Here is a 20,153-nt window from a genome sequence, read left to right as displayed (position 1 = left end):
AGTTATCTAAGAACAGAACATGATGACAAAGGAATCAAACTTTATTTAAAATACATACGTATACACACACACAAACACATCTCTAACAACTAGCAAATGCAGTAGGGAAAGCAGCCCCTGGTATGCAGCTTTATGTTTGATTTTGACCATTTCAGTTTTTTTCCAGGTAGAAAATATTACTCCAGAAGCCCATGCATAACTTGTAATTTAGGAGAGTTATAAAGGGCTGTTGCAGAATCAAAATAAATATCCATACATCATTTGTTTGACACCATACAGGTACAGCTTTTCTGCACCATTTCACTGTCTGGTTACCTCCCAATTTGAAATTGAGTTGTGCTTTAAGCAGAAGTAAGAGAAAAGCTAGATCACAGTAAATGGCATTATAGCTTTCAGTCTTAAACCTCATTTTTGTAACTTGAAGAAGTTAAAATAGGGATCATTGGGATAATTATTAGTAAAGTAATATTTTTTAAATAGAAAAAATAGATTTTATGTATGTGATGCATAATCTCTGCAAAGTCTTCTCTGAAGTGGTTTTTCGTATATACTATAGAACTGATGTTATTAGCCCAAAATGCATAAAGGTGATAATTCTCCAATTTGAAACAATTGTAACAATTTTTGTACAAGAGCAAACAATCCCAAGGAGATTTCAGCAGCGGAGTTGTAAGACCAAAACTTATTTCATTTATTCAGAAATTTATGGTATTATTTGGAATTTGATATTCACTTGAATTACACAAAACGAAAATTGAATTCAGATTGAATTATGCAAAACGAAGTCTGCAACAGGGGTTGCAACTAGAAAAACTTTGTCTTACTGGTTGGAAGATTCTATAACGCAGTTCCAGCACAGTTTGGTTCTGCATAGATAAGCAGGTCCTAGCCATGTTGTACAGTAGTTCGTGGACAAGCTTATTATAATACCTTTTATCAATGTAGTAAGTTCTGCAAAGTGAACAGGATACAATCCTCAGAGAATGTAGGGGAAAACTTTTATGAAATTACATTTAGGACAAAAGCTGATAATTGTGTCTTATGTACAGAAAGTTCCTCAGAAATTTTTTTTTTCTGTTTTGTATCCAGATCCTATTTCAGTCTTTTTTTTTTTTTTTTAAGCCCCCGTGGGTATTTTTTGTTACTTATGGTGTCAAATATATTCTTTAATAACACAACTGTATATGCATTAGTTTAGAAACAAACCAGAAGACTTCCCTTACTCCTTCAAAGGGCTTGTACCTTCCAGTTTTTTTCTGGTTTTATGTTACAGTTTGTTATAAAGTGATTTAGCATCACTGCCTAAGAGTTATGTGTTCCATGTAAAGCATTGCTAGAACATGTTTTGATTTGACAGTAGGTTAAGGTGTAGATAACTGAGTCTTACTAGGGCAGTTTGCTGCTTTATCTTCAGTTATACTGGAAGTACAGAAATCAATGTGTACTTTCAAGACATGGTGATCATGAAATGATTGCTTTTAATTTTCTCATCAGAAAGATCTTCTGGGATTTTTGTGTGGCACAGAGTAGATGAAAGCTTTCCTTCCCACCCTCCCTGCCTCCTATTTTCTCTGTCTTCCTAAATGAAAAGCTCTATTTTTGGAAGACAGTACAGTCCACTTGCATAAATAAAGCATCCACAAGAAATTAGTTTGTAGAGCACTAAAGCAAAAATTTAAGCAGGGCTTGAAGATACTAGAAGTACCCTGGCTCTCTCCTGGCTCTTCTTCCTTCCAATTTCTGTAATCTCATCAGTATTAATAGTTGTTATTCCCTTGTAGGTTTTAATAATGTTTCTTATTTTAATTCTATAGAGGTGTTTTTTCCTAATTGGGTTTTTAGCCTCATAGCAAAATAAGGTTAAAAATGAGGCAAAATGAGGCTTCTTCACTTCCTTGAATTTGTAGCAGCTTGAGGTAGCATCCATCTTGCCTTCTTTTAGAGCCGTGATATAAATGACTACAGTTGAGGTGCTAATCCTGAACTCTTCCTGTTATTTAATGGGGAAAATCTGGTACTTCAGTAATTCAACTGCTTGACTTCAGGTGTTGACTACAGTATTAGAGTAGTCATGCCTTAGGACTTCTGTGGCTTCATCTGCATTAACTGTGAAGAGAACCTAAAGTGAATGGACTAGCTCAAATAGAGAATATCTATACCATAGATATTTAATGAAATGCAGTCTCATTCAAGGAACTAAACATATGACTAAGTAGCTAAATTACTATTTAAATCTGCTGGCCTTTAATGAACATATTGTAAAATTGGACCTCTCTTTCTATTTAGAGCAATCGTTTGACGTATAATATAAAAACTCAAATATCTATGATTCCATTTGAGAAGGTAATTTTCCATACAGTGCATATATGTAAATTGCAATTTGGTAATATTTGATATATTGTTCTTCATTCAGGAAGTGTTAGATATTAGGCATTGTAGTAAGGCACAGTGGACTCCTTACATAATCGGTCATTTCACTTCAGGGCGTAAAGTGGGTGAAAGAAAGATTCACCGCGTTTTCATTTTCCATCCTCTTGAACATTAATGAATCTAAGATTCATTTTTGCCTTTGTGGTTTTTAAATATTTTCAAGTCCACAATTAGGAGATATTTTCCATATCATGTGAAGGATTGTTTGCATACCATACTTGAGTCAGTATGTGAATGGCAGTTTTTACAAAGTTTCATAGGAAAAACAATAATTCATTAAGATGGAATAATGTTTAGAATATGTTAGTCTTGTCATGGTAGAGTTTGTTTTTTAACGAGTGTTTGCTGTGCTTTAACGCAAATGAAACAGCTGGGAAGTTTTAAACTGAGAGTTTTCTTTCATGGATAGACCCAAAATATTTGTAAGGTTGTAGATAACATAGTTAAGGCTAGTTCTAATTATTAGACAATGATTCTGATCTGAGCTGACCATAAATGCCATTTTCCAAACTTATTTCATCAGCAGCAACAAAAGAAATGAACATTGTACTCACTGAAAGTAAAGAGGCTGTACAGCGGAAAATTGGAAGTGCTTCTCAGGATGGGTCTGCAAAAGGACCAAGTCTGGGTGTTCAAAATGACCTTACTTCTGCAGTTGCATATTCTTTAATTTATGAGGTCTGTCCTGGTTTCAGCTGGGATAGAGTTAATTGTCTTCCTAGTAGCTGGTACAGTGCTATGTTTTGAGTTCACTATGCGAAGAATGTTGATAACACTGATGTTTTCAGTTATTGCTCAGTAGTGTTTAGACTATAGTCAAGGATTTTTCAGCTTCTCATGCCCAGCCAGCAAGAAAGCTGGAGGGGCACAAAAAGTTGGCACAGGACACAGCCAGGGCACCTGACCCAAACTGGCCAACGGTGTATTCCATACCATGGGACATCACATCCAGTTTAGGAACTGGGAGGTGGGGCCGGGGAATCGCCGCTCGGCGACTAACTGGGTGTCGGTCGGCGGGTGGTGAGCAATTGCAGTGCGCATCATTTGTACATTCCAATCCTTTTATTATTGCTGTTGTCATTTTATAAGTGTTATCATTATCATTATTAGTTTCTGCTTTTCTGTTCTATTAAACCGTTCTTATCTCAACCCACGAGTTTTACTTCTTTTTCTGATTTTCTCCCCCATCCCACTGGTTCGGGGGGAAGTGAGTGAGCGGCTGCGTGGTGTTTAGTTGCTGGCTGGGGTTAAACCACGACAGGTCTTTATTTGAACATAATATTAACTAGGACTTTCCTGGTTTTCTGAGTTTTATGTTTAATAAGACCTCATGTACAATCTTCATAAAAGCGTGTTTGGAGGGGAAGGGATGAAGTGGTAAGTCTTTCAACTTCACTATTGACAAGGTTTGCAGAATTATTTCAGGTTTGCCACTATGCAGTAATATAAGTTGCCATGGTCATTGCAAGCTATGCATCAGTCAGTGCTATTGGTTACTGACGAGACTTTTGTTGGCTGGTGTGGCCTTCTCTCTCTTTTATCCATAATATGAATTGTCTTCCCCTCTATCTTTAGTAGCAGGCTGATAATGATTTAGTTCTCTCCACCTTGCCCTGTAGTACATGTCTAGATACATTTTTGCTAAATGTGCTTGAGGCCGCTGCATTTGCCATGATTTTAGTCAGACTTCTACTTTTATAGTACGTATGTATGAACACCCTGTTATGTATGTTTTAGATACAGAAGTATATATTTACGGAGTGTCTCCAAAAAGTTTTTCACATCATGACTCCAGAGCTAAATCTACTATCCAGGTGAAAAATGTAGAGGTGTGCACATAGTCCTCTAACATGTCCATCCACTCTGTTGTAAAATCCGTGCTCCAAAATTGAAGGGAATCAAATGTTTATGCAACATGTAGTTGTAGAATATGATCAGTCAGCAACCTAATATATGTTTAAAATGCAATTTAGTGCACCTCTAACTGTTGTCACACATTTTTTTCCTATCCAGGAAATGAAGACTTTCATTTCTTATACTATTTGGTGGTCAAATTTTTTTATCGTCCATGCATTTTTCCTTTTTTTTCTCTCAAGTTTCTGTAGACAGACTCTATATTACGCTTTGTTCCCTAGTTCAGCTTGCAAGTTGTTTCTTTCTTGTAAAATTGTAGGTTTTAAAGGGATTTAGATAACAACATGGTTGATATTTATGATACAGACATCATTGTCCAAAATTGTCCGAGATCATCCACATTTTCCAGAAAAATTTTGTTGTTGTATAAGATGAAATTTCCAGTTAAGTTATGGTGAAGATATTTGTATTCTATAAGGAATATAAAACTAAAAATGTCAGTTCTTTGTTGGGCAGAAAGCCATTTAAATATTAACTGGGGAAAAGCTGAGAGACTGGTTAGTTGTCGACTGCCAACAGCCTCACTGACATTTCTCTGAAAAACTGGCTGTATTTCAATTAGAGGCAGCCTGTTAATACAGCCCAAGAAGCTTGTAATGATGGGGTTTAGGTTCTTTTCATTAAGTAGCACGTTTATGTCATGAACTTCAGTGGCTAGTATCATGTTCTTTAAAGGAAAGTATTTTTAGTAAAACTTACATTAACCAACAGCTCCTGTAGTTAGAGAAACAAGCAAGCTTAAAGCGGTCTCAGTAGAACAAAGATAATGTGTGAGAAAGTTTTGGCAATTTCCATAGAGACAAAAACTAAATCCATTGTGAAAAAGATTTTTCTAATAACTCAGCTGGATACAATAGCTTGCCAGATTTCAGAGTTGTCTCTAGCCTTCAAGGGCTAGTTTCTAGACCTCATGTTTCAAAGCATGCTGAAAGTAAGTGACGTCTCCTTCATACCAAACAGTGGGTTCAGCAGGCACACAAGCAGAGACATTTTACAGTTTCAAAGAAGAGGGAAAAACACAGCACTTAAGAAGGATTTTTCTTTAATCTGATGAATTGGGGTGTTCTTGATATTTGATGTTACTACTGAAAAGTATGTGCAAATTTTTATCCATTCACTTTGTACTTGTGAATCCTAATCTTCTGAGACCAGCAAGATGGAGCGAACTATACTATTATTGTAAGTTAATGTGTTGGAAATCTCTGTTAAAATGCACTGTTTAAATATTTCAGATGGAAATTGACACAGCACTGAGTGATCTGGAAGCAGCTGACTTTGCAGAGCTGGTAAACATTTTATTTTTGTTGTTTGCATTGCACGGTATCTCTTTGCCCTGGTGTCATATTCAGTAGTTTAAAAAAGCACTAATTCCAAACTCATCCACTTTTTTTAATCACATGGGAGTCAAAGCAAAGGTATACTCGATTATTCTTGTTTTAAGATAGCTCCATTTTGCCCATTCTGTTTATCCTGAATTTCTCTCCATGGTTAACATTATAACTGTATTATAATCCTATAGGATTAGTCACTGAAAACCCATGATTTACTATCATTTAAGTCCCTGGGATGTCTACAAGGACACTCTTAATTTCAAAGAGCTCATTCTTGTTACATTTCTATTTTTGTATAGATAACTCTCTCCTTCCCAAGCAACTGTGAATAAACCTCAAAACTTCTTTGGAGCACTGAGAACTTAATTTTCCAGTTTACAGAATGCAATTACAAGTTATGCATACTTTTAATACTGTTAAAAGAGAAGACAGCAGTTTACTTAGCACCACTTACTGTGCATGCTCTTTACTGTGCTGTATAGGACAGTGAGGTGTAGACATATTGAAATTTCAGTTTTACTTCCTAATGAAAGAGCTTTCCCAAACTCATGTTCCAGAAGAGTTATTTTAAAATTATATTCTTTATAGGTATATTATAATTGAGCATAAAGATAACTTGTTTGATCACATATTTAGCATAATAATTTGGGACATACATAATCTCAGAAGATAGTTAATGATTCTTAAAACCTAAAATACAAGGTAGGCAGACATGCAGTCCATCTTGCAAAAGAATACAAAAAAAGAATCGCTGTACTAAACAACCTGGATAATTATTTACAGAAAGCAATGTTTAAAATTTGTAGTTGATTGCATCAAAATTGATTGCACCCACTTAATTTAAAATACACTATATCCACCTAAAGATAGTGTTACTAATCTGAGAGCACTGGGCATCTAGATTAAAAGATCAAGGAATGGGTGTATTTTGGGTAAAATGTCAAATACTGGGAGAAAAAATGCTTTGACTTGGAAATTTTACTCTAGGAAGGCCTCTGGTGTCAATAGTTACGCTTCATCCACTTTGCTGTTAAGAACTCTGAGGATTAGCATATCCTAACAAAAAGTTTATGGACAAATAAGAACTAAATAGGAAATCTGTTATTTTGAGCTGAAAATTGTTAGAGAAAATCAGTGATGTGAAAATCAATAATGGAGGCTAAAAACCTGGTATTTCACTTAACTGTTCAGTATAAACTGCCATACTGATAATAAGAAGTGGTCAAAAATGAAAGTATTAAAGAAGATACTGGTTACAATTGACTGGAATTAGTTCCTTTGCATTTTGGTAAATAAAATAAAAATTCTGAATTAAAAATTATACCATGCTTTTTTCCCCACAGTCTGAAGATTATTACAACATGAGAAGATTATATATGATTATGGGCTCTTGTCTCTTCTACAAGGTAGTATTAGTGATTAAGGCCTAAAGATTAGGAAAATGCATCTGGAAATCTAACCCAGTCATGGAGTAACTCTTTTCAGAAACTCACAAATATTTTAAAAATGTATGATTGCTTTAAATGTGTATTTCTAGTAACAGACCTAAAACTCAAACACCATAACAGAAAAAATAGATGTCAGGAAGTGGTGTGTACTACATGATCAGTAAGGACAAAATACTTGTTTGAAATTGTCTTACGGGAATTTTGTACTGTATGATCCAAGGACTGGAGAGACACAGTAATAAGAAAGTAATAAGAGTCAATTCAAGTGAGACTGTATGATATTCTAATAGGAATTTCTTTGTTCATTGCCATTTTTTAATAAAGATAACAGGTGATCTATCTTTAATCTGTCTTTAAAGCAAAGACTTGAGAAATTGGATTGACAGCTTTTTTCACTTTGGCCTCATTTGTAAATTTATGTACCTTTATTATATGTAGGCACTGTATTCAACAGTATAAAGAGAAGGATAACAGCCTTTGTTTTAAGAAACTTACATTTTAAGGATTTTATCATGCAATTGTTCTTTTTGTCTACCTGGACTTCAGTAAGGCCTTTGACACTGTCTGTCATGGCACACTCCTTGAGAAGCTGGCATCTCATGGCTTAGACAAGCGTACTCTTTGCTGGGTAAAAAACTGGCTGCATGGATGAGCCCAGAGGGTTGTGGTGAATGGAGTTAAATCCAGTTGGCGGGGGGTCACAAGTGGTGTTCCCCAGGGCTCAGTATTGGGGCCAGTTCTGTTTAATATCTTTATTAATGATCTGGATGAGGGGATTGAGTGCACCCTCAGTAAGTTTGCAGATGACACTTAGTTGGGAGGGAGGGTTGATCAGCTCGAGGGCAGGAAGGCTCTGCAGAGGGATCTGGACAGGCTGGATCGATGGGCCGAGGCCAATTGTATGAGGTTCAACAAGGCCAAGTGCCGGGTCCTGCACGTTGGTCACAACAACCCCATGCAGCGCTACAGGCTTGGGGAAGAGTGGCTGGAAAGCTGCCCGGCAGAGAAAGACCTGGGGGTGCTGGTTGACAGTTGGCTGAATACGAGCCAGCAGTGTGCCCAGGTGGCCAAGAAGGCCAACGGCATCCTGGCCTGTAACAGAAATAGTGTGGCCAGCAAGACTGGGGAAGTAATCGTCCCCCTGTACTCGGCACTGGTGAGGTCGCACCTCGAGTGCTGTGTTCAGTTTTGGGCCCCTCGCTACAGGAAAAGCATTGAGTTGCTGGAGCGTGTCCAGAGAAGGTCAACCAAGTCGGTGAGGGGCACAAGTCTTATGAGGAGCAGCTGAGGGAACTGGGGCTGTTTAGGCTGGAGAAGAGGAGGCTGAGGGGAGACCTTATCGCTATCTACAACTACCTGAAGGAGGTTGTAGTGAGGTGGGTGTTGGTCTCTTCTGTCAGGTGGCTGGAGATAGGACGAGAGGAAATGGCCTCAAGTTGCGGCAAGGGAGATTTAGGTTAGATATTAGGAAAATTTCTCTCCTGAGAGGGTTGTCAGACATTGGAATAGGCTGCCCAGGGAAGTGGTTGGGTCACCATCCCTGGAGGTGTTCAAAAAGCACATAGACAAGGCACTTCAGGACATGGTTTAGTGGGTTGATGGTTGGACTCAATGATCTTGAAGGTCTTTTCCAACCTAAATGATTCTATGATTTATGCTGGTAGTGTTACGAGACTAAACTATTAGCACAAATGGAACTGCAGAGTAGCTACCATGACACCATTTTAACTGTTATGCCCTTAGTGCTAGAAACACTGTTGTACTATGTATCTTTTCTGGAAATTTTATTAATTCCAGTGAAAGCTCAGTATTTTTGGAGAGAGAATTAAATGAGAATTAAAGCACCTTAACTCTGTAGCTGTTTTGCAAGCTGTTAAAGCCATGCATTTCCCAGTTCGACTTTGATAACTTGCATATATCCTGGTGTTTTTTATTTGTTTATATTTCAGTAGTTTGATTCTTCAGACGTGATGCAAAAGCTCAGTGTTATCTGGTGTAGAACTGTATACGAAAAAGACAGTCTCTGGCCAGAAAGCTTACAATGTCAATGCATGTGGAGCATGGATATCTCTATATGAAAAGTACTCTTAAGTGATAAGTGGTGGTGTTGTATTTCTTACTGAATATGCTTCCTTTTCTGTGTTTAATTAAGGGTTACTTGATTGGTAATCACTTGCCAAAGGAAGATCTTATTGATATAGGTTTATATTGTCGGCACTATTGTCTGTTACCCTTGGCAGCAGAGCAGAAGATTGGTCAGTTAGTGATATGGCGGGAAGTATTTCCACATCATCATATCCAGCCCTGTGAAGTTTCAAGTTTTACAGGATACAGGGAACCTGAAGCAAGATACTTTTTACTGATAGTTGGCTTGGTAAGTTAACATTTGCAGTATGCTTGTTTTCTGATGCTCTGTTTTGCTGTTGTGTGTTGTCTACTGTTCAGTAAGGTAGCACTTTCCATGCATTTTATAGTAATTTTACAAACTATTTGTATTATAGCTGTTTCATGGGATAGAATTTCTCAGAGAGTAGCTTTATTTATACATTTGTAAAGCTTGCAGGTTTAAGTATAAATTCTTGCTGGTTTTATGCCTTTCACTTTGGTTGAAAATGTTTTTACTTTCATGATCTTGTATTTTCAGACAACTCATTTCAGAAATGTGTTGTGTGTTTTTTTTAAATGTGGACTTTTTTTAAAGCAAACAACTAATGAGTTTGGGAATGATAGCTTTTACGTTTGCATCATTAACCTAAATAACATGATAACAGAAAGAACTCCTTGAACATGATTTGATTAGAAAAAAATAAGTAACTCCTCTGGAGATGAGGAAGGAGTGTTATAGATAGTGCTGTATTTTGCCCAAGTATCATATGAGACATAAATATAATACAGCACATACTGTATATTAAACCAAAGGCTAATGTTGCTTCCTCCATGTTTACAGAGACACTTTATGCTGTGTGTCCTGCTAGAGGCAGGAGGCTGTGCATCAAAAGCTATTGGGAATCCAGGACCAGACTGTATATATGTAGATCAGGTCAAAGCCACTATACTTCAACTGGAAGGAATAGATGCCGGCATAGAGGAAAGGCTAGATTCTCCTTCCATTCCACCTTTATCTTGTGCTGACTGGTTCCTTCCTGCAACACGTGACAAACTGGAGAGCTTGACCACCTCACCCATCCTAAGCAAGCTACAAAACACTTCCAAATCAGTAACTACTCCAGCAAGCAAAAGGACCCTATTTGGTGACTCTTCCTTAACGACGCGTAAGCCGAGCCCTACGAGAAACAGTGGAGGACCTGACCATGGTAATGAAGGTCCTGCAGAAGATGAAAGCAGTAATCCACAATCTGGAGTGGATCAGGTCTGAGAACAAAGACAAAGAGAATTTATAAGGTTCTGGTGGGCTTGGAGGGGGTGGCAATTCTTTTAAAAACTCACTCAAGTAATTTAAATTTTTTTTTTTTTAAGTATACTGTAAAAGAATAAGAGCCCCTGGATTCAGTAGAAAATACTTTGTTTCCTTGGGAAGCTTTGGGTCAGCCTCAGAGCCATCACATTTTTTTATTTTATCATTGCTTGTAAATTTTTATCATTGCTTGTAAATATTTGGCTTTTTCACATGACTAAAATGGGCACAGCTGCATTGGAATCAGCAGAAATAATTGGAGACTCTCCCCAAAATAATAATGGTGTAAATATAAGTGATCAGAACAAATTGCTGTACAGTTGTACAACTGCTTCTAACCCATTTTAGTCTAAAATAGGCTATAAAATACATTTATATAAGTTGATGCAACTGTTTGGGCCTTCTGGAAAAAATGCTACATTATTTTCTTCTAAGTAGGTGATTTGTTGGTTTGATTTTGTTCTTTTGTTAGCTGTATTTTCTCTGTTAGTTTGTCTATCTGCTTGTTTTTCAGGCCACTAGAAAAAAACACACCCTACCAAATCCATTTCATTTAGGAAACCTCAAAAAGAACCTTTCAGAGAAAGATACAGAACTTCTTAATGCTATCAAGTAAGAAATTTTCTTTTTATCAAGTATTTCATTTTTAAGGCCATACTTGGATCTTTTTTTTGAATATGCACAGATCATGGAAGTTCCTGCATAATTTTGTTCTAACCAAAACTTTGCTGTGCAAGGATTCTCAAAAGCGAAGTTCTTAAATGGAGAGCTTAATTAGAAAAGTTGACTGTTTCTCAAGAATATGTCAGTAGAATGTATGCACATGCCCCACATATATGTGACCTTGGAAGTTCAAATAAAAGAGTTTTTGGCCCACAAATATACCTTTTGCCTCCCTGGTACCTCTAGGAAGGTGTACAAAGGACAAAGAAGCCGTGTTCTTCCCAGTTCCCACGTGTTGCTTGTGATGGCAGTCACTGTGGTGTTTTGTTTGAGCTCTAAAAAAAGCTTTCCTCCCGTGCCGCCCCCCCAAGCTTTTATTTCTCCTTTCCTTTTATTTGGTGAGAATTTTTGAGAACACAAGTGCAATACCTAACTTGTACCATAGTTTTTTGGTTTGTGTTTGGGTTTTTTTTAATTGAGTATTGACAGTCCAAATTAGCAGGATTTCCTTGGTGTAGAAATAGGCACTTTTGGAATGTCTGTATCTGTTTTTGTACTCTGTTTTAGATAGCAGAAAAACAAATCTGTCTTAAGAAACAAAAGTACATGTTGTTTAACTGAAATTTCTTTCAAAATTATTTTAATATTAAATGAATTATCCTATTTTTTTAAGGTTGACATCTGGTCCTGAGAATACCCTCTTCCACTATCTATCTTTGGAAACGATGCAAGGAATCTTTATTACTCCAACTCACAAAGAAGTAGCACGGCTCGGTGGCTCCATCCACCCTCAATTAATTGAGAATTTCTATCGTTGCTGTCTTTCAATTCGTTCTGTTTTTCAGCAGTCCATGAGGAAGGAAGTATGGAAGCTCTGTCTTCTGTTTTTCTATTTACATTCTCAACTCAGTATTTCAAGATTGTTTTCACTCCACTATTTAAACAGTTCACTAGCAGGTGTATTTGCACGTGTGTGGTTGTTTTTAAAGCTCTTTATGTTTTCACTGTTATGGGCAGGTTCTTTCTCTGACCATCCAACCAAGTATGCATGCATGCAATTATGTCTCGGTCTCCCACCAAAAATGCCCTCAAAATAAATATTCTGTGTCTCCAGTATAGTATTTTCTTACTCTTGTTTCGTATTAGGACTCTTCTTTGTAACTTAGCAAAAAAGTTTCATGCGCTGGGTTCAAGAACTGTAAGTAGCAAAAGAGAGGGTTTCAGACTGGTCGCAAAATAGGAGTTTTCAGATTGGCAGCAAAAGGAAATTTAGACCCTCTGTTTTTCATGGAAAATGTTTCACATGAGCAGTGACAGCGTGGCCTCCCCTCACTGTGCTGTCAGCGTGTCTGAACAGGGACCTGAAGAGGGACTCTGGGTTGTTCATTCTTAGTGTCTTTCGTCTCTTTGCTACCCAAGATTGCTTATAGATTTGCCATCCACTAATGTCTGTAATCGTTTGTTCATACAGATATTGGTCTAAAAGAAGACTGGCTATAATGATGGATTGCTTTTAATTGTGCTGCCAGATCTCTTGGATTTTAGTTTAGGTAGGGTGCCAGGATAAGAAAGGCTTTTTCCCTTTACAATGATACCAATTCAAGCCTTGCTCTACGGCTTGGGCTGAAGCCTGATCATCCCAGCTACCAGAGCTTTATGTGGGTACTTGGTATTTAGATTAGACTTAAAAATGGGCAGCTCCGATGTCAGCGGCTGTACTGCCTTGTGTTTGATTAAAAATTTCTGTTTACTCCAAATGATCCATCTGGAGTAAGATGGTAGTAGTAATGCAGAAATCTAAACAATAGGTATAAGAACCAATTTATGAGGTACTCCATTCAGATCAGACACTCTGTGTTCAGTGCACACTTTTTTTTGCTAAAAGTCTGGTTCTTAATTGCAGAGTTGATTTTTATTGACATGAACCAAATTAGGATAACATTTCATCTCTACTAATTTTGTGACTCGCTTAGTCCTTTTGGAAAAGAGAAATAATTAACTATAAACCTAAGTGGAATACTGTCTATCAGTTGAATTTTTTAAATCCTAAAGCAACAGTCCAAGTGAATTAAATGAGAAATAGGAAATAACAGTAGAAATTGAATGAGTGCAGTTTGCAAACAGCAGTATGATTTTTCTTAACGTTTTATTGAAGTTACAAAAAAAGTCACTTCTGGTTAGACCGATGTGCCTTGTAAATTATGTAGGAATTTTTAAGTGTTAGAAAAGTAGGTTAATTTAGTGCATTGTTCTGTCAACTTCATATGACACTGGGGTTTGGCTGAGTAGGACTTTGGCAATGAGTTGTGTATTTTGGGACTTCTGGTGGGACATCTAGAAGCCCAAAAGCAAGCAGAGAGAATACACAAATATTTCTTATCATCAAATTGCCTTTGGTTACAGCTGTTAAATAGACAGTTTATAGTTCAAGCCAAAAAAAAATTAATAAAGAAACCATTCAACCATTAGGTGTAGCTCATAAAAAGTGAAAAACTCACGGTTGAAAGTCAAAACTTCTGTTTTGGCCACAGCTACCTTGGCACATGCTTTCCTGGCTTCTTCAGATGTGAGTACAGTAGGCAGCAGCTGGGTTCATTCTGCTCTGACAATCAGAAATAATTGATGAACATGTGGTGCAGAACAAAGTTTCTGTTTTAGAGAAATTTGGGGTAGTTTTTGCATGTTGGCTCCAACAATTAATGCTGAAATTGACAGGTTGCCTTATGGCATGAGGAAAATATAAAAGAATGAATACAAGTTTTCCTTGTTCATAGTGCACAACAAAACGTCAAATGTAGAAATGTGCTATTATACTGCTTATTATTTGGTATCAGCTAAATATTGTTATAGTTTAGGATTTAGAGAATTGCGCCAGTAATGCAAAATTACAGTAAACCGATCAATAATTTATGTTGTCTCACTTTTTGAGAACTGAAAATTCACAATTTAACTTCTAAATGTGTACAGAAATTTTTAATAAATTTTAAATTGAGCAAAAATAAGCTCTCTAGTCTTAAACCCTAAAATACATGTCAGTGTATGTGATAATCAGCCCTGACCTCATTTGCTTCATCATCATCTTAGTATTTTCTTACCTTTAAATCAGAAGGAAAGACGTTTTAATGCATATGGACCCTCATAGTTCTATCAAATATCCCCTCTTAATACATATTATTTTCTTGAGTATTTTCAGTATGAATAGCATAGTGTAAGATGTGCTAAAATATAAACAAATGTCAGCTTGGAAATTGCATTATAATTACCCCATTTTTTGGTGGAGAAGATTATTAGACTGAGTACTAACATATTCCTTAAGTCTTTTTCAGTAGCAGTATTAGCAAGAACAGGGTTTGAAACAATTTTATGTACTAAGAAAAGATACAGGAGGGGTTAAGTCATCTGTTGTGAAATGGCTTCCACTCTATGAACTAGGAGTAATGTAGAATATGCTTCATGAATTTATTCCAAAGCATGTTTAGGGAAATTTAAAAGACATCTTCTCAGGCAAATATTAGCCATTTGGTTTCTCAAATGCTAAGGTGCATTTCACTTTTTCTTCCACCATTTTTGAGAAATTAAGATAGTTGTGATGTTTTGCCCATCTTTTCTCTTCTAGATCTTCACCCCCCACATCTTCAATACTGTAGGCAGACGAAAGATGTGGTTTCTGCTTCTGCATGTGGCAGAGAGAAAGTTCCTTGAGACTTTTTTTCAAAAGCTTTTCTTTCACCTTTGAAGCAACTGATGGGAACAGAAGTTTTATTGGCAGATCCAGAGATGCCCTCCCTGGCTTAGGAACTCTCTTAAGACAGATTTGTTTCAAAGGGATTTCCACTCCTGTTTCCATAATCTCATCTCACTTCTCATGCTTCAAAAAAACATAAAAAGATTAAAAGCTTTTTTTCATTATTACATAGACATTTACAAAAGAGTAATAAACTTCCTTTGACTTCAGTGGGAGAAGAGTTAAACTAGTGACAAACCCTTTCAAAACTCCTCCTGTGTTTATCTCCATGTCTATTCTGATCTTTTTCCGCTCGTATTTCTGGTGAAAGATACCATGGCTTTATTGGACTCACAGGACTGTTGAGCACCAAGACAGAGCAAAGAGAGAAAAATAGCTTTTGTGCATGCAGTTTGATCCTCTACCAAACAGGTACCAGGAGCTCAGTTAGAAACAACTGGAACTTTTGCAAGGTTTATTCAAAACCTCTGTGCAAAACATAGCCCTAAAACCTCAATGAAACATGAAAATGTATAGGAAGTAAAGACATCTTATGCACTCATACTGAGTAAGAGCAAGAAAATGCTCTGAGCAAAGTGTTTCAACTGTTTATTTACAAAAGGAAATTCCTGCCTGGCCAAGTTTATTCAATAGACTTTTACTATCACAGTTCTTAATTAGGGAGGCACACAGAGAAAGAAAGATGAGAGGTTTAGCTGTTGTAACACACTTTTTAAAAGAAGCTGTACTATTTCAGATGTCTTATCAGAGAAATAGTGTTCAGCTAGAAGGAAAAAAAAAATCAAAAAAGGGAGCATGTGTCTACCTCCAAGCTGTATAACAATGGGAAGGCCTGTTGATGCCAAAGTAACAAAACTGTGGAGAAAAGAATCATGAAAGCAAGTTAGATCTTCCAAGTCTGCCTTTTTGAAAGCAGTATCATTCATAAGATATTCCTGAAGAAATTGCATAGTTATATTTGCTAGTGTTTATGTAAGAATATTTCATTCTATACTAACATTTCACCAATTGTTTTACAGAAAAAGAAAAAAGCAGCCAGTGGGATTTCAGAATTTAGTAAGGCAGCTGAGGACCTAGATCTGGTAAAAGAACATGGAGTTTTGTTTGAGTGCTCTCCTGACAACTGGACTGATCAGAAGAAACCACCACCAACAATGAATTACTGGGTTGTGGGGTGAGTTTAAACACATATGTATTTCTCCCAAAGTCTTCCATTTTGAATATATCGCTGTGTTCTTTAAGAATAAATTTAACTGTAGCACGTGACAGAAATACTTGAGCTGACTGACTGAGGTAGCTTTGATTTGGGATCTGGGAAGTTGCACTGGTGTGATGTTCCACCTGCTGTAAAATACAGGTGTGTTAACTCAGGTGAGCACCGTGCCAGCATGTTAACACCACAGAGCTGGCATCCTTTGCAGTGCTGCACTGTGCTATGCAGACATGCTAATGTGCTGTAATCATACTCTTTTAATACCCTGCACTTCCTTTGTGCTCCTTGCACTCCTTCTGACCTCTCCATTCCCTGCTTTGCAAGTCCATCCCACCTGTCTTGTCTCCATGCATAATGCTGATTCAGTGATACAAAGAGGTAACGTGAACAATTGTACTTGTTGGTTGGTGGGTTTTTTTTTCATTGGGAAGATCAAATCAACCTACCAGTCTATTTGAGATATTTTGGAAAGGGAGTTTTCTTCCCTCAATTTGCTTTCAAAGTTCTGCCATTATCATTGTAAATGAATTGTGGTTTGTGTTGTTATTTAAACTTAAATAATTTTCTTAATGATGCATATAGTTATTACTACATAGCTAAGCCTTATTTGCATGGCAGAACAGCATACTGCCCTAGGCAATAAATATTAAAAATAATGGATTTTCTGAAGTAATTAAAATCAGGTGCAATGAAAAAGTAGTATGTATCACTTCTTCACAATTCAGAACGTATCAGATGTCATAATTGTTTAAGTCCAGGTCAGTAAGACCTGTTCAGTGGCCACTTCTCATACGTTATTCTTTCCTCCATCTGCTGTATTTTGTGCTGTCTAGATTTTAGCTGCAGTAGGCAGACAGTCATATTAAGGGTGGTCATTCTCAACAGGATGTTTCCTTCTTCTCTACATTCATCTTCTGTATTTGGTATTCCAATTAGATAAACAAACTAAAATTCAAATGGAAACTATATGAAAAACAAATTCAGTATAGTCATGGAGTGAAAGGAAGATAAACGATTATGCTTGATTAATTTATTAAGTTAGAATTTTCGACTAGTTCAACTATGGCATAAGAACTTTTTTCCGATAGAATGAGAGGAAACATCATCCACAGGTAATTATATTGGCCAGGAATAATAATGTAGAAATCCTCTAACAGAGCTTTTGTTCAACCTGTTTGCCTTCAAGTTAGATGTTTAAAAAGAAAAACAATTGTTTCCCACCATGAACCTACATAACTGCAGTTTGTGTGCCATCCTTGGGTCTGGAAAAATTAAGATCTTTAAACATTTAAAAGTGTTTGCACTGATGTTGCTATCTTTTAAAAAATAATTTTTCATTCTGCATTATCAAACAACGTGTTAAATCAAGGGTAGTCCATTAGTATTTGCAGATCTATATGCTATGCTATAATGCTACACACAGTTATGCACAAGTATTAACAGCTTTCCTATTTTAGCTCTTTCCCTGAAAGAGCTTATTAGCTTAACATGTGGGAATGTACCTACCTAGATGTATTAAGTGTAAAAAATCAGTGAATATGTGAATACTGGGGCTTGCTCCCAGGTACCTTGATTGCAGCTTGTAGCCTGGAAACTTGGATGACTACAAACACACCAGTACCATACAAATAGACCCTGAAAACCTGAAGATTTTTTTTCCATACATAGTGTTGAGAAAACTGAGCAGAGAATAACTTGATTTAAAAATCTAATGTATTGAAAATAGTAAGATAATGCAGGAGAGCCACAGACATTTGCTAGCTGTCTTACACAGCAGTTGTTCTTAACATCTTACTGAAACCTCAGAGTACAACCAGAATATATCAAACAAAGAAAAAGCTAACACCTATGATGATTTTTTTTTTTTTCCTTCCCTTCCTTTTTTCCAGGAGACTCATTCTACATCCAAAACCTCAGGAGTGTTATGTCTGTTTTCATGACTCAGTCACAGAAGCTGCTGTTGAACTGGCCTTTAAACTGTCCTTCGGATTAGCTACATAGATGAGTCTCCTGAATGTTCAGCCATCCTGTGGGGTGTTGTCATCTTTTTCAAGTACTTCAATATAAAGAGAAATTAACTCAATTGTGGTGCCCATCCATGGTGTATCTTTCAAATGCTTTTAAAAACAAACAAACAAACAAAAAAACTACCTTCTGGTAATGACACAGGTAAAGCTTCAGTGATGATTCTAATGATTTCATCAATTGAATACTTAAAAAGATTTCAGAGAACCAAAATTCTTATTTTTATGTACTGTTGAATTATTTATCCCAATCATAACTTTTATTACATGAAAACATCACATAATTTGAACATTCACTGCTGTTCAGTGTGTATAATATGCAATGTAAAATGATAAGCTGATATCCTCAAAGTACTCTCTGAATATCTGGCAACTGGTGATGGAGTTAAAAAAAAAAAAGGTTTCCAATTAATTAAAATTTTGCACCTCTAAGGGCGTGAAAAATACTGAATGTTTTCAGTAGTACTGTGTTAATCAAAAAAAAAAAAAAAAAAAGAAATCTTTTAGCCAATTCATGGCACTTAGCCACACAAAACTAATGGCTTATCATTTTTGCCAGTGTGGTCTCCTGCACACTTGAGCACTTGGTTGATGTTTTACTTGACTTCATGAGGTTCAACTATAAATAATACTTATATTTGTTAAAACACAATTTTGAAAGCCCAAAAGAAGATAGAGGGCAGCGGGGTGATGGTTTTAAGACCTATGCCTGGACTCAGCCAATTTTATATTATATTCATAATTTCATAATAAAAAAATTATATTTGGCAAAGACCAGTAAAGTGTTACTCTGTGTTTTTTAACTTAAGATATTTTCTCTTTTGTTTATTTAAACGATATTTATTTGGCTAGGTCTTCTACAATTTACAGCTGGCTATTACAAAAAATGTTATGTTACCCCCATATAAGGCAAGAGAAGGCAGTGTGTTTGCAAAATCAGAATTCTTCTGGAAAAATCAGCTTTCCTACAAATTGTTACAATTTTAGTAATCTACAGACCAGCTGCTTCTAAAGCTTTTTTTTACTGAAGTTTAGTTTAAAATGTAAGATTTTGGGGGCTGTCTTTGTACCCTCAGCCAGCTTATTTAGATCTGGTCATCTGCATAGCATTTCCTCATGTTCCATATCAACAGTGCATTTTTTTTCCCTTTCTGCTGTTTCTACTTGCTTTTAATGAGTGCTTTTCATAAAATGCATTACTAAAGTTGCATTTTAAACAATGGGATCAAAAAGTTTAAGTATTCAGGAAAATAAATTCAGTTCCGTAGGCTCTCATGAATCAAATCTTTAGATCTTGTTTTCACTGGTAAATTGCATGGTTTAGAGTAGTTCTAAAATAGTCAATCAAATGCTTTTAACTGTCTACTCTCACAGAGGGATTCACAGCTTGTCTTGAATCACTCAACAGTTGTTTTAATTCCCAGCAGTAGAAGTCTTAGGCCTGAAGTGTAAGCATATGATTGCAGGTTTGTTAATCGGTTGTCTCTAGAATTTATGGTTCCTAGAAGATGAGACAGAGTATTTCAGTTTGAAATTAAAACTGATTTAGATTTGTTCCCCATCTGTGAATCAAGTGATGTGAGATTTACTCTGTTTGAGATATAAAAAGTTGTAATAGTATGGATAACATCTGAACAGCACCTTTTAAAAGTCTAAAATATATGGGCTTTGAATATTAGATTTCATTGTAGATGGAAGAAGTAACATAGCAAAGCAAGGAGTCGTTGATGCAGTGCTTTTAGCAGGTTTAACAGCTTTTACAGAACCTGTATGTATGTTTCTGCACATAAGTGTCTATCTGTATGGAAAAGGGTAATTTTGCTGATGTTTGTCTCTTGTTTCGGTCTTCTAAAGGTTGGGTTTGAATGCTAAAAAAGACAGTTGAATGCTTTAAAAAGAGGACAGCTAACTTTTATCTAGATCCTTGTGTTTAGTCAGACCTAGGTTACTCTGCTGCCAGCGTAGTGTGT

At 36.4% G+C, this 20,153-nt stretch overlaps 1 protein-coding gene across 3 annotated transcripts in view; it reads left to right on the top strand.

The window, feature by feature from the left end:
- Window positions 1–19,168, top strand: part of INTU (inturned planar cell polarity protein) — a 57,698-nt gene extending 38,530 nt beyond the window's left edge. The window contains exons 9-16 of one of the 3 annotated variants that reach the window (XR_012651784.1): window positions 5,577–5,630; window positions 7,019–7,081; window positions 9,276–9,497; window positions 10,071–10,493; window positions 11,053–11,150; window positions 11,875–12,110; window positions 15,966–16,120; window positions 18,049–19,168. Coding sequence is in view for 2 of the 3 variants with exons in the window: in XM_075036803.1 (XP_074892904.1) it covers window positions 5,577–5,630; window positions 7,019–7,081; window positions 9,276–9,497; window positions 10,071–10,493; window positions 11,053–11,150; window positions 11,875–12,064; window positions 15,966–16,120; window positions 18,049–18,160 (1,317 nt within the window). In the remaining variant the exon portion in view is untranslated. The remainder of the gene's footprint in view (window positions 1–5,576; window positions 5,631–7,018; window positions 7,082–9,275; window positions 9,498–10,070; window positions 10,494–11,052; window positions 11,151–11,874; window positions 12,111–15,965; window positions 16,121–18,048) is intronic. The other 2 variants (XM_075036803.1, XM_075036799.1) reach the window with 2 other exon arrangements.
- Window positions 19,169–20,153: the final 985 nt, after the last annotated feature.

This window comes from Buteo buteo, chromosome 1, assembly GCF_964188355.1.
Source record: "Buteo buteo chromosome 1, bButBut1.hap1.1, whole genome shotgun sequence".
Classification (NCBI taxonomy): domain Eukaryota; kingdom Metazoa; phylum Chordata; class Aves; order Accipitriformes; family Accipitridae; genus Buteo; species Buteo buteo.
Note: the sequence above shows the minus strand (reverse complement) of the source record. Positions and strands in the feature narration are given on the sequence as shown.